The 12980-nt window shown below is 35.7% G+C and overlaps 1 protein-coding gene and 1 pseudogene across 3 annotated transcripts in view; one reads left to right on the top strand and one right to left on the bottom strand.

The window, feature by feature from the left end:
* The window catches only part of UACA (uveal autoantigen with coiled-coil domains and ankyrin repeats), a 79082-nt gene that overhangs the window by 50231 nt on the left and 15871 nt on the right, over positions 1-12980 (top strand). For both annotated transcript variants that reach the window (XM_082617736.1, XM_082617735.1), the window contains exons 6-13: positions 2480-2550; positions 2654-2760; positions 5768-5949; positions 7133-7170; positions 9872-9940; positions 11006-11113; positions 11657-11689; positions 12573-12671. In XM_082617736.1, coding sequence (XP_082473862.1) covers positions 2480-2550; positions 2654-2760; positions 5768-5949; positions 7133-7170; positions 9872-9940; positions 11006-11113; positions 11657-11689; positions 12573-12671 — 707 coding nt within the window. The remainder of the gene's footprint in view (positions 1-2479; positions 2551-2653; positions 2761-5767; positions 5950-7132; positions 7171-9871; positions 9941-11005; positions 11114-11656; positions 11690-12572; positions 12672-12980) is intronic.
* LOC309802602 (mitochondrial import receptor subunit TOM20 homolog) lies at positions 4826-5293 on the bottom strand (annotated as a pseudogene). Its single transcript has one exon. The product of its transcript is annotated as a mitochondrial import receptor subunit TOM20 homolog (transcript).

Genomic DNA, 12980 nt, shown 5'->3' with positions numbered 1-12980 from the left:
ATTTCTTGTTTTTATTTCTGGACTCATGATTCTCTACCTCATTTTATTTTATTTTTTAACCAAAATTTAGAAAATTTATTTATAAAATGTTCAATACTGCGTAGAACATTAGGTTAATTTACAGAGGTTTTTTAAAAAATTTTATTGGAATATAGTTGATTTACAATGTTGTATTAGTTTCAGGTGTACAATGAAGTGAATCACTTATACATATACATATACCGACTCCTTTTTAAGATTCTTTTTCCATATATGCCACTACAGAGTATTGAATAGAGTTCCCTGTGCTATACAGTAGGTCCTTATTAGTTATCTAGTTTATATATAGTAGTGTGTGTATGTCAATCCCAATCCCCCAATTTATCCTCCCCCACCCTATCCCCTGGTAACCATAAGCTTGTTTTCTACTTCTACTTCCATGACTCTACTTCTGTTTTGTAAATAAGTTCATTTGTTCATTTTAATACTGCCACCTCAAAGTCATCTGAAATAATAGTCTTGGATGGGAATATAGTATCCTCAATCTGATCTTTATTCCAGGACTGGATCTGGTTTTTTTGTTTTTGTTTTTTTTTCATTTTTCCTTATTGGGCTGTCTTTGAGAAAAGTTGTGACCAACAATAGTTTTATATCTTGCTGTTTGGTATAGAGAAACAATTGGCTTCTCTATACCTGTGAGGTCCCAAATATCTAGAAACTCTATTCCCTTCCATCTGTGTTCATAACTAATTCTTGCTTGACCTCATCTCTTTCTTGTTGACCTCATCTCTTTCTTACTAAAAGCAGTAAGCAGCTGCCAATATGCCCTAAAATTTTGGCTCTTCTCTATTGCTTCACCTAGAAAGGCTCCATAGTCACACAGTGTACCTTGTAAATTAGCACAGATGATAGATCTATCAAATGTTTTGCCACAGTATGAGAAAAATCCAAGGTTTCTAGCCTGAAATATGTTTACTGACCACCTAGTACCCAACCACTAAACCAGTGCTGTATAATTTAGGTATCTGTTACAACAGCACCTGACTCCTGATAGCAATTTTTGTCTTGGTTAGGGATAAGATTATACTGCTGTGACAAAATAAAATAACATTTGCTTTAAAACACACACACACACACACACAGAATTTATTTCTTTCATGTCACAGCCCTAATGATCAGACTGGCTTGTACCTCTGCTTCCTATAGTCATTCAGGGACCCAGATTTCTTCTGTTTTGCAGTTCTACCATTGCCTGGGGTGTTGTCCTCATCTTTAAAGCTGAAGCTGATAATAGGTACCTGTTATCCTGCAGCAGGAAGGAGAAAGATTATGGAAGAATGTATAACCACTTTTTAAAGCCCTAGACTCAGAAGGTAGCACATGTCCCTCATGTCAGACTCCATTGGCATGATCTAACTCATGTGGTCATGCCTGCATGCAAAGGAGACTGGGAACTGTGGTCTAGGTGAGCCACCCTGTGCCCAACACAGTTTTATTACCATGGAACAAGGATGAACTGCTGGCATTCTGCATCATCGCACCTTTAATACTGACTTGATTTGTTCAGTATAGTATAACTCTGGAATTTTTTATGCTTTACATTTTTTCATTCTTATTTTTAATTGGGCCTGAATGGTTGTTATTTTATAATTCCTGAATTAATGTATTCAGTTTCAATTTATCTTTTTTCTAAGATTGATTATATATTTTATATAAAAGATTTGCTGGATTAAAGACGTCAGAAATGAAAAATTTACTTGATTTTTTAATGTATGTTTGGTTTTACTTTGTTGAATTGCACCAAAAAAAAAAAAAAAGAACGCTGACTTAGTACTTTTTTGTACAAATAAACTAGTATCAACTTATAAAACTTTTATAAAAACTCGTGGAAAGTATAAACACAATCGTACTTTATGAATTTGACCACTTTTTTCCTGATACAAATATGAACTCTAGTGTTGATCAGAGAAGAGGCATCATGTGATTTTATAATATAATTTTTAGCAAAATGACCCTGCTTTTGCATCAAGGGCAGACATTGCAGTTTCTGCTTTGAAAAGGAAATATGAATTGTATGAATCATACTTCATTTACTGTGGGTCTTCTATAAAGAAAAAAGTATATGATTCTTTTTAAAAAACTGCACTAACACTTCAAGGATTCAGTAAGTTATAGCCATATTTTAAAATATACTATAAATAGAAAGTTTAAGTGTGATTTTCATTATCAGTGTTTACCCTTAGAACAGCAGTATATTCTTGTCCTCTGCAAGAGTGACACTGTTCCTTGGTCCTAATAAATTATACAAAATTTACAAAATGATCTTGTCTAATCCATTTTCAGATAGAAAAATCAATGCTTATAATGCTAAACTGAGAGTGAAGGATGTGAAGCTTAGTACTTTAGAGATTGAAGAATTTAGGCCTTATACGGGTCTAGCAAAACACCACGTGTTACCAACAGATGTTCACCATTTATCATTTTCCTTTGTTCCTCAAAGCTATGGCAGACTGTCCTTCTAGCATACAGCTGCTCTGCGACCACGGGGCCTCAGTGAATACCAAAGATGTAGTAAGTCAGTTTATGTTTATTCTCATTTCAACTCATGTATTCTGACTTTCATGTTTTGGGAGACTTGTTGTCTGAATGCTGTCTTATTTTTCTTGTTGCTTAGGATGGGCGGACGCCACTTGTTCTGGCTACTCAGATGTGTAGGCCAGCAATATGTCAACTGCTGATAGATAGAGGGGCGGATATTAATTCCAGAGACAAACAAAACAGGTAATTCTTTTATCACGGCTCCCCAGACACCAGCTCGATACACAGTGATCCTGAAGCTCTGCTGCTGTGACTTGGCCTTTCTATCCTCTGTGGTTCTCCCTTCCTTGGAATTAGCACTCACTTCTTATTACTCTTCAGATTTGGCTGAAGAAGGAGGGAGAGGGAAATAGGGGATGATGACAGGGTAAACTCGAAATACAGGCAGTGATTATGGCCTGTGTTCAGGTCAAAGACCTGAAGAAAAGAGTAATTATATCCTAGTTATTTTGAGCTTATAAAATAATCTTTAATGAAATGGGCTCAAATAAGGAAGAAGAATAAAAAATTACATTTACAGTCTCTTCTTCTTCATTAGTGAATCTTTTGAGAGTAAAGGAGTTCTTGCGTGTCCTGGAGCTCGACATGTTTCAGTGTAGATTTTCTCAAGGTGTTTTCTCTCCTTTCTGCTGGGCACAATGCCACCTCCTTCTCTGAAACTGAGTTCATTTCCATACCCCAATACAGATTTCATTAATTTATTTCTGCACCTGTATTTGATGTTATTTTAGCTGGTGTGCACTAACAATTTCTATCTGTAATTCTCTCTGTCCTCTTTTCTGGGTCTAGTGTATCATGCTGCTTGCTATATTATAATTCTGATGTTTATAGTCACGGAGTTTCTGACAACAAAGTATCTGAAATACATCCCTTCCACCAGTTGAAGCATTACAGTAATGTATGACAAGTTTCTGAGATTGTATAGATGATTACTGGTAAAATTGTTGGTTTCTTTTCAGTTACTTTTATTCTTCTAAACACATATTCTGTTGTTTGTACTTCACTGGAAGTAGATAAATATAATTAGTCTTTGGATGTCAGATTTTATAGCTCTGATTGTTTTCATTGTTCAGGCATCTCAAAGGAGGAAATTCTTAAGCAATTAAATCATTAATGTGATTTTTAAGAAAGTGGCTTTTTTTATATTACTTTGTTTTTGTGATACTATGATCTGGCTCCAAGCATGTTCAAGAAAATTTGATTGAAAAATAAATTTTAGGATCAGAAAGGGGTGATCTGGCTGATCCACGTATACAATGCTTTCTCTTATATTTTTCCAAGTATGTTTGTCTGTCTGTGTTTTTTCATTGGAACTTCACAAAAAAAACCAATGCGATAGGGCAATGTGTATTATATTTAGACTACATAGCAAATGGTTTTAAAGGCAAATTAAAATCTGTTTGTGACACTCTGTATTCAAGTTTCTTTTCTTTCTTCCTGTCTTACCTATAACATTTTTTCCCTTATAACAAAAAATTTGTTAATGCCTGTTTTATGTAAAACTGCATTCCAGCAACTACCGGGGAGTATAAAAGAGGAATAGAACAGACATCAAATAAAGGCAAAAATCAGTTTCCGTATGAAATTCAATATTCACAATTGAAGACAGAATCATATATAGGATAAGTCACTTCATTTCATTAAGTGTTGGTTGCCTCAGCAGTAAAAATAGAGAATTTCTAGAGTACTTATAAATTTCCATGATGATTTAATTGTTGCATTATTATGATCTGCTAATTATACTGTTAAATGTTTAAGTGCTGACGATTCTATCATGGCAGAATAAACCAGTGGTCCATGATAATGGGGTTAATCAAAGAAGGTTTATTTGAGAAGGCAAATTTTAACATTAAGTGTGAAAATGTGAAGGAGATGTGTAGGAGAAGAAAGGCTCTTCTAAAGAGAGAAATCAGGAACAGGAATCTGATTCTTGTTTTGGAATAGAAGGGGTTCATTGGTGACGTTTGCATGATGTGGTTCAGTTCACGAAGTGATTTATTTATTTTTTTCAGTAACTGATAGTGTATTTATAAAATGAAAACCTCTCTAACAAAATACACTTTTCACTGGGAAAATAAATAAAACGGACAAATGGATCTACACAAAGTAAAAATTAACTTTGGTAGATTTCAGTGTAGGACAGTCTATAACAAGCTTATTTGCCCTTACTCCCCCAGAGCTGATCATCTTCCAAGTTAAGATTTTTAAAATATTTTTTAACTGAGATTATTATGTTGACATTTGTTTCTCATTCCACATCATCTTCAGCCAAGCTCTGAGCACTTACAGTTCTCTAGTTGTTGGGAGCTTAGTCAGAAGCATCTGGAACACTGGTGGTGGCAGAGTTTGCTGCCACACTTGCAGTAACTGCTGTGGCCGTCCACACACAGCGACTGCATTTGTCAGATGGTCCACACCCTTCTCGTATTCACCTTGAGTTAGTAACTCTTGCAAGCTGTATTTCTTTGAGGAAGAATTTCTGAACGGCTTCAGCATCTTTAAGGTCAGGTAACTTGGAAAGTCCAATTCTCTCCTTGGCAAGCTTCTGTTTCTTTCTTTGTTCTCTCAGCCTGTTCTTGAAGTTAGGGTCACTCCATCTCTTGGGGTCAAAGTAAATGAAGTACCCGATGAAAAGGGCCCCGCACCCACCAGCGGAGTTGGCACTGTTCCGGCCCTCCATCTTCTCTCCAACGAGGAGTGGGGTTGGCGGCAGCAGCGCCCGTGATGAAGCCCTTGGCCGAGAACCCTCGGAAAGGACTGTGCCACTCTGTCCCGCCGCCCGCCGCGAGGGACGTGGAAAGGCCTGCAAAGTGATTTAAATAGCTTGGGTTTATCGTTGTAGGTTTTGCACAGATAAGGTGACAGTATCAGTTGTGGAAGATCTTTGTGGCAATTAACTTGTAGTACATAGAAGGACTGGAATAAAGGAGGTTAATTTGGTAGTAGAAGTAACAAATGCGTGTAGGTAGATGTAAAATGTTAGCTCCGCAAACTAAGACACAAAACAAATGTTTTTATAAATGCAATGGAGTTCAAATGTAAGATGAAAATATGAAGTCAAATCTGTGTCTATAACAACGTGGCTTTTTAAAGTAATATCTGTTCTTTAAGAAGGGGACCTCTGAAAGAGATTTCTGAAATATTTTTTTGGATCCTTCTCAAGGTCTTATTCTTCCGTCTTACCTTCTAGGACTGCTCTCATGCTAGGTTGCGAGTATGGCTGCAAAGATGCAGTAGAAGTCTTAATCAGAAATGGTGCTGATGTAACCTTGCTGGATGCCCTTGGCCATGATAGTTCTTACTATGCAAGAATTGGTGACAATCTGGACATTGTAACCTTACTGAAGACTGCATCAGAAAATACCAACAAAGGTACCAGCAGTTTTCTGTCACTAGAGAAGTGCTAGTTAATAAAGACCAGGTTTTAAAGATTTAGATGGTAGAGCTACAGTTGGTAAGAGGCAAAACGCTCCTTACAGTAAGCAGTATTGTTTCATCTCCCTCTCTGCCCCAGCTGTGCGGGGGGCATTTTCATTATAGTCACTTGTTTCGAGGCAGTGTGTGTTACATTTATTGTCCAGTTTATCCAGTCAGCCCTACTCTACTGTGGAGTAATTTAAGAACTGAAAAGAAAGAGCCAAATAAAGTGTTTTACTAATATATATTTTTTGATGAGGAGGGGTGAAGTGCTTAAGCTCTTGTACTTAAAAAGTTTTAAAGAAAGAATCATTGTTTAAACATGTATTTAAAATATTCAACTAAGATTTATTGAATACTTGTGCCAAGTATTTTCCTATGCTTATTAAAGAGAAATTTGAAAGCACAGAAAAGCACAGCAAGTAAAATCAACCACTCATTCTACCACTGAGGAGCCTCTACTAACATTTTGAGGAATATCCTTCCAGTCTTCTCTCTATGCATAAAATTGAGGTCACCTGTAGTGAGCTGTAGATTACTTTTTGTGTAATATAGTTCGAAGACTTTTCCCTCATAAATAAATATTTTTTCTACAGTATGATTTTTATTGATGCATAAAATTCCATCTCAGTTTAATTTAATTAAGCAATTTTCTATAGGTGTCATTTAAGTTGTTTATACAGTTTTTACTAATATAAATAACCATTTAGTGACTGTCCTTATGCATAAATATTTTAGCATATTTTTATTATACCCTTAGGATCACTTCCTAGAAATTGAGTTAAGAGGTTTCAGGTTATGCACATTTTTTAAGCTTTTAATATATATCGACAAGTTGCCTTCTAATTTAGGACGTTTTAAATTTTGTATCTTTCACCTGCCTCCCCTCCCTGGCATTGAATATCATCTACAGGGATGTTGTCATAGCAAAAAAAAAAAATACTTTGCCGATTAGATAGGCAAAAGTGATATTTCATTGTTGTTTTAACTGTAAGGTGGTAAACTTCAAAAAAAACTTAAAAATTTATTTCTTTAATATTGACTTAATTATATAATCGGGGAATGCAAATCTACCCAAGTTAACCTGCTGTTTCACTGTTCCTCTTTCTCCTCCCTTTCCCTCTCTTTAAATCTTCAGGGAGAGAACTTTGGAAGAAAGGACCATCTTTACAACAGGTTAAAAAATTATGTATATTGTGCAGTTTAAGTAAAGTGTTGAGTAAACCTGGGTAATGGTTATGTATAACTGTTTTGAGTTTAACTGCATGCTGTTCTCTCTTCCCAGTTAATCATGCCCAGGTAGAACCTAGGTCATGAGATTCTGAGGCTTTATCCAGATACTGTCACTCAGCTTGAGACAGTGGGTCTTAATTACAATGAATGTATCCAGTGGGAAATAAGTAGACTCCTGATTGCTGGGCTTGAACATCCAGCCTTTTCAAGTGTGGAATATTGCACCCTGTTGAGTTTCTTTGATGATGAATATTAGCTTGGTAGACTTTTTCTCCTATTCTCCCTTAGTAACAGAGTCGAATATCCCCTGATGTGGGAAAATTCTTCCAAGCAATAAGAAATGAAGAAAACAGAATTCAAAACTGATTATATATGTGATTTCAATGCCACTGTTAACATTTTTATTTCTTTTTCTTTTTCTTTTTTTGCTGTGTGTATTTAATTTCATGAGGACTTGACTTTAAAAAAACACACTACGTGAAATAATTCATACCTTGCACTAAGTTTATTATCAAATCACTATTTAACCCTGGTTTTGTGTCTCAGTCTCAGTAGATGTCTAATCATTTCCCCTAATCTCTTCGAGTTAAAGTGAGTGGGGTTGCTTTGCGCACTCTTAAACCATCTCACCCAAAGCTAGTGTAGGCAGCTCTCCTCTTCTGCTGACTGTCTCCTTCCAGGCTTTCAGCTTTTCTCTAGTGAGAGGGACCTGAGCACTTCCAAACCCCGAAGAGAGGTAATCAGGTACTTTCTGAGCCATCCTGTTATCATCCTATATCATTTCTGTAGCTCGTACCTAAATTTGAAAGCTGTATGAAAGCATGCTTCCCTTTCAGTCCATCACAGTTAAGTAATTCGTGCCTGCATGGGTCATACCTGCTGCCACTTTTCTTTCCCATCTGGATCAGCTGTTTCAGCCTTTTCTCCCATTCCTCAGATAAGCTAAATGGGTGTAGAGGGAAATAAAATGTGCCCTCTTATATCACTACCAGCCATCTCACACATATTAAGAGAAAAACTATTTCTGAAATATACATGTATTTAAAAGAAAGAATTATTGAATGTTAATATGGGAATGGTATCTAAATGAATAGGAATTATCTAAATGAATTCATGGAGTTAATATTCTGCTAAGGACAGTAAAACTCATTGTTTCAGTTGTTAATTAAATACATTTTAAAATACCTGCTGTAAATAGGATTTGTTTGTATACTAAGGGACATATAATCCTTGTTATCAAGAAGCCTACAGTATAGTTTTAAAAATAAGATGTATTCAGTTACTTACTATATGCCCATTACTGTTCTAAGTGCTGGGGATATCAGCGTTCAAGTTCCCTGCCCTCATGGAGCTCCCAGCCCAGTGAGAGAGTTGAACAGTAAGCAAATGGGTATTTAGTACCATGGCAGTTGCTTTGAAAACAAACAGAACAGGGTTAGGGAATGAAGAGGGAGAGGGCGGGAAGCTATTTTAGATGGTGTGGTCAGGAAGTGACTGACATTCGAGCAGAGGTCTGAAGGAAGTGAGGAGGGAGCCAGCGGCTCTGTGGGTGAAGCCTCAAGGGCAGAGGGAAGGGCAAGTACCAAGCCCCTGATGAAGGAGCATGTTTAACATGCCCGTGGGGCAGTAGAGGGGCAGAGTGACAGGAACCAGAGACCAGAAGGGAATGCGGGGTCTGAAAGTGGTATGATGAGACTGGTCAGATTCCACGTGAAGAATGGCCCTTTGGTACAAGGAATGAGGCTAGACATGTAGTTTGGGCCAAATCGTGGATACAGAGCATCGTCTTAATGGGAACTTGTTCCTCTAATTCTAAATCCAAGCTCATTAGGACGATAGTTTAAACACATGAGTCAACAAATAATGTGGAACATAAAATTATCTTGGAAAATTAAAGCATTCACGATTTGTTTGTTTGGTTTTTTAGCTCTCAAAAAGGAAGAAAGAAATAGCTTTCTAAATTATTGTGTAGATTTAAAGATCAATTTGGGCAAAAAAAAAGATTATTTTATCTCTTGTTTAATGATTGTATTGTGTTTTTATTAAAGCAAATCTCTAAGCTGGAATAAAGTTTCAAAGCAGTAAGTGTACAAAAACAGATCATGTACCCAACCAAGTCATTTAGAAATCTTTTATATAGCTTTAGTCAGTGGATTGTCTATTTCTTTCTTATCACACCCTTTGATATTTTATTTCATCAGTACTCAAAGAAGTAATTTCCATATTTTCTCTCAACATTAATGTAACTCCCCCCGCCTCCTCTTTTTAAACACCAAATTCTTCTTTTGGGAATGGTAGCTGATGCTTTATAGTACAACGTGAGTTTTGCCTCTAGTACAAATTCTCCTTTTTAAAATTTGGTGACTTTGGTTAAGATAAATACTTAGCAGTAGGGGTTTTAAATTCTGTTATATTTTTAGTATTTAAAAACTAGATTATACTTGATTTATTTAAAACCTATATCCTTAAAGATTCTTTCCATTTGGAGTTTTAAGTGGAAACACTGCCACCTTGTGTTTTGTACAGCAAAATTTAAACTTGGATAAACTGAAAATCACTAATTGGGTGTATTGCCTATTGAGGAAAATGCACTTTTCTATATTCTCATGCTTGCTAACCTGTGTTTTCTTATGTTTTACCAAAGCGAAATTTGACGCATATGCTAGATGAAGTAAATATGAAATCAGATCAGAGGGAGCATCAAAACATTCAGGTAAAAAGAAAAAAAAATGGTATCTTCCTTTGCAAAGAATTCCAGCATTGTTTGTAGTGGGGTTGGGGAAAAGAAAGGAAGCAAAAAATGCGGGGGAACTGAGTAGGGGATGGAAGGGCAGCTTGTTATGTTTTGTGATTCTACTTTCTGGCCCAATTCCTTCTAAAAGAATTAACTTTTGATATGAATATTTGGGTCAGTATTATCTTACAGGAAGTATTGTTTTAATATAGATTAGGAAGTAAATAATTTAATAACTTTCTGTAAGTTTTTGTTCATTTAAATATATCTGTTTTGGGCCATAAATCATAAATTTGTATTCCTTTTAGAAAATTAATTATAATGATAAAAATGATGGTTATCAATGTAAATAAACAAAATCTGAACTTTTTCTTAGAGTATTTTTTATTTTGATTAAGAAAAATAATTTCATTAACCACACAGCACTTTTTACCTTTTATGTTCGTCAAAGTGTTCAAAAAATAATTATTATTTGGATTGCATTGGAAGAAGAGCCATAATTAAATGGTTTATTTTATGACTGAAATACCATTAAAATATAAATTGAATAGCCTTTTCCATATGATAAAACAAAAGCATTTTATTTGGGTTTTTGTAGTTTACTATGTAGTGTTAAGAAAGTGAACTGTAGCCTTCAATTGGAGGCTTAAATGTTTTATCAGAGCACTGAAGTATTGATATTCTTATGCTTTGTTAAGCTCATAAATTTGAGAGGTGTTTGGCAAAATTTAAAATGACATATTCTTCTGCTATTTTCTATTTCCAGATGATGCTTTTATTTCTTATTTATTAGAATCATGATGGTTTGCTGTCTTTGTATATAGTTGTATTTATTAGTTATCATAGGACTATAATTTTCTGCATTATTTCTCATGTATAGATTTTAAATTATTTGAATGTCATTGAAATTATTGTATCTTTATACTTAAAGCTGTTTTATATATGTATATATCTGTTTATGATAGTGAACTGCTTTTAGAAAAATCTTCCGTAAGAATTGCTCCTTTAAAGTTGGTCTAGCACCTGTTATCTTTGCTATTTAAGGATCTGGAGATTGAAAATGAAGATCTGAAAGAGAGGTTGAGAAAAATTCAGCAGGAACAGAGAATATTATTGGACAAAGTCAATGGTTTACAACTTCAGCTGAATGAGGTAAATAATCTGCGTCATACCAGAAAAATCCAGAACTGTTTTACTACAAGTCATTATCATCGGTAACAAATTGTTAATGACGGCCCATCACAGCAAGTTATGGTGCCAGGTAAAGGAGGTAAAATCAGGTCATTGCCCTGTGGAAAGTCATATCTTATTAGGACCTTTACATGAAACAAGGTCGGATCTAAGAACAGAGAACACTGTTGGTCTGTGGTGATGACAAAGGACTGAATGTGATTGGAGTTGTGGGATTAGAGAGGAAGAAGTAGACAGAACACGTGAGGAGGAAGAGCAGGTAAGAGTTGTAAGTAACCGATGGGGTCTCAGAAGAATCGAAAGTGCTTCTGAACCTGGTTAGTGAGAAGCATGAATGACAGCGCCGAGCACAGAAGTAGTAGCACATAGGCATTTTCTTCCCAGAGCCTCATCCCCAATCTTAATGACATGTGCCAGTCTTTTTACAAGATATTTGCCAAGCTCATGCTTTTTAAAATAAACTTTCAAGAGTGCAAATACATTTCTTCTTCTTTTTAAATTTAGGAAGTAATGGTTGCTGATGATCTGGAAAGTGAGGTAAGATGATAAGTTTTACTTTAAAGCTGTTAATTGTTGTGTAAATTGAAGATAACACTGCAGTAGAGGTTTAAGTCCTGAACTGACATGGAGACAGAATTCTCTTTTTGGTTATTGCTCAAAGGAAAAAACAAAACCTATGTGTGACTGTAAAATTATGTTTTGAGTATAGTGGCGTGGCTTATTGTAGGCATTTTCTTGTTACTGAAATGAGCCTCTGAATGGCTCATTTTCTATGAAACTTTTCATGAAAAGATATAAAATTCTAAGCATTATAGAGAAAATGTCTGAAAATAATAAGATTTCAAACAAACCACAGAAATTTGAATTTTTCATATTATTGTTTGTGTATATTGTATATTATTAGTATAGTTCTACAAATTTTGAACTCTACTAATAGTTAAAAATTGACCAGGTTAGGGCTTCCCTGGTGGCACAGTGGTTAAGAATCGGCCTGCCAATGCAGGGGACACGGGTTCAATCCCTGGCCTGGGAAGATCCCATTGCCACGGAGCAACTAAGCCCGTGCGCCACAACTACTGAGCCTGCGCTCTAGAGCCTGCGAGCCACAACTACTGAAGCCTGTGCACCTAGAGCCCGTGCTCCGCAACAAGAGAAACCACTACAATGAGAAGCCTGCACACCGCAAGGAAGAGTAGCCCCCGCTCACCGCAGCTAGAGAAAGCTCACGCACAGCAACAAAGACCCAACACAGCCAAAAAAAAAAAAAGTTCCATTAAAAAAAAAAAAAAATTGACCAGGTTAGAGAATTCATTAACTATAGTCCTCAAAGTAATTCTAATTCACATTTTCTAAAACACATTTTTAACACAATTTCAAGCACAGGGTGATTTTGCTCTGTATTTATTCCTTTCCATTTCAGAAAGAAAAGCTGAAGTCCCTTTTGGCAGCTAAAGAAAAGCAACATGAAGAAAGCCTAAGAACTATTGAGGCTCTGAAAAATAGATTCAAGTATTTTGAGGTATAGAAAGCTTAAATAAATTATTTCATGTAACTCATAATGGGCAGTGGAAAAGGGCTTGAAGTCAGGCTTGAATTTGAATTATCACTCTCTTCTTTATAGTGTGACCTCGGGCAATTTATTTAAAGTCTCTGAGCTTTGGGGCTGCTTTGGCAAAATTGGGGTGATTGTCCTTTTTTCCACAGAGTTGTTTTAAAGGTTAAATGAGATCATTGAAATTGACTAAACTGACATTTAGTTCAGTTCCAGTTTATCTTCCCCAGCCTTTCTCTTTGTCATCTTTACCTTTTCAAGACATTATACTTTTAC

This window comes from Mesoplodon mirus (assembly GCF_964341445.2).
Source record: "Mesoplodon mirus genome assembly, chromosome: 4".
Lineage (NCBI taxonomy): Eukaryota > Metazoa > Chordata > Mammalia > Artiodactyla > Ziphiidae > Mesoplodon > Mesoplodon mirus.
The sequence above is the reverse complement of the archived record's forward strand: the minus strand, read 5'-3'. Positions and strand labels throughout refer to the sequence as shown.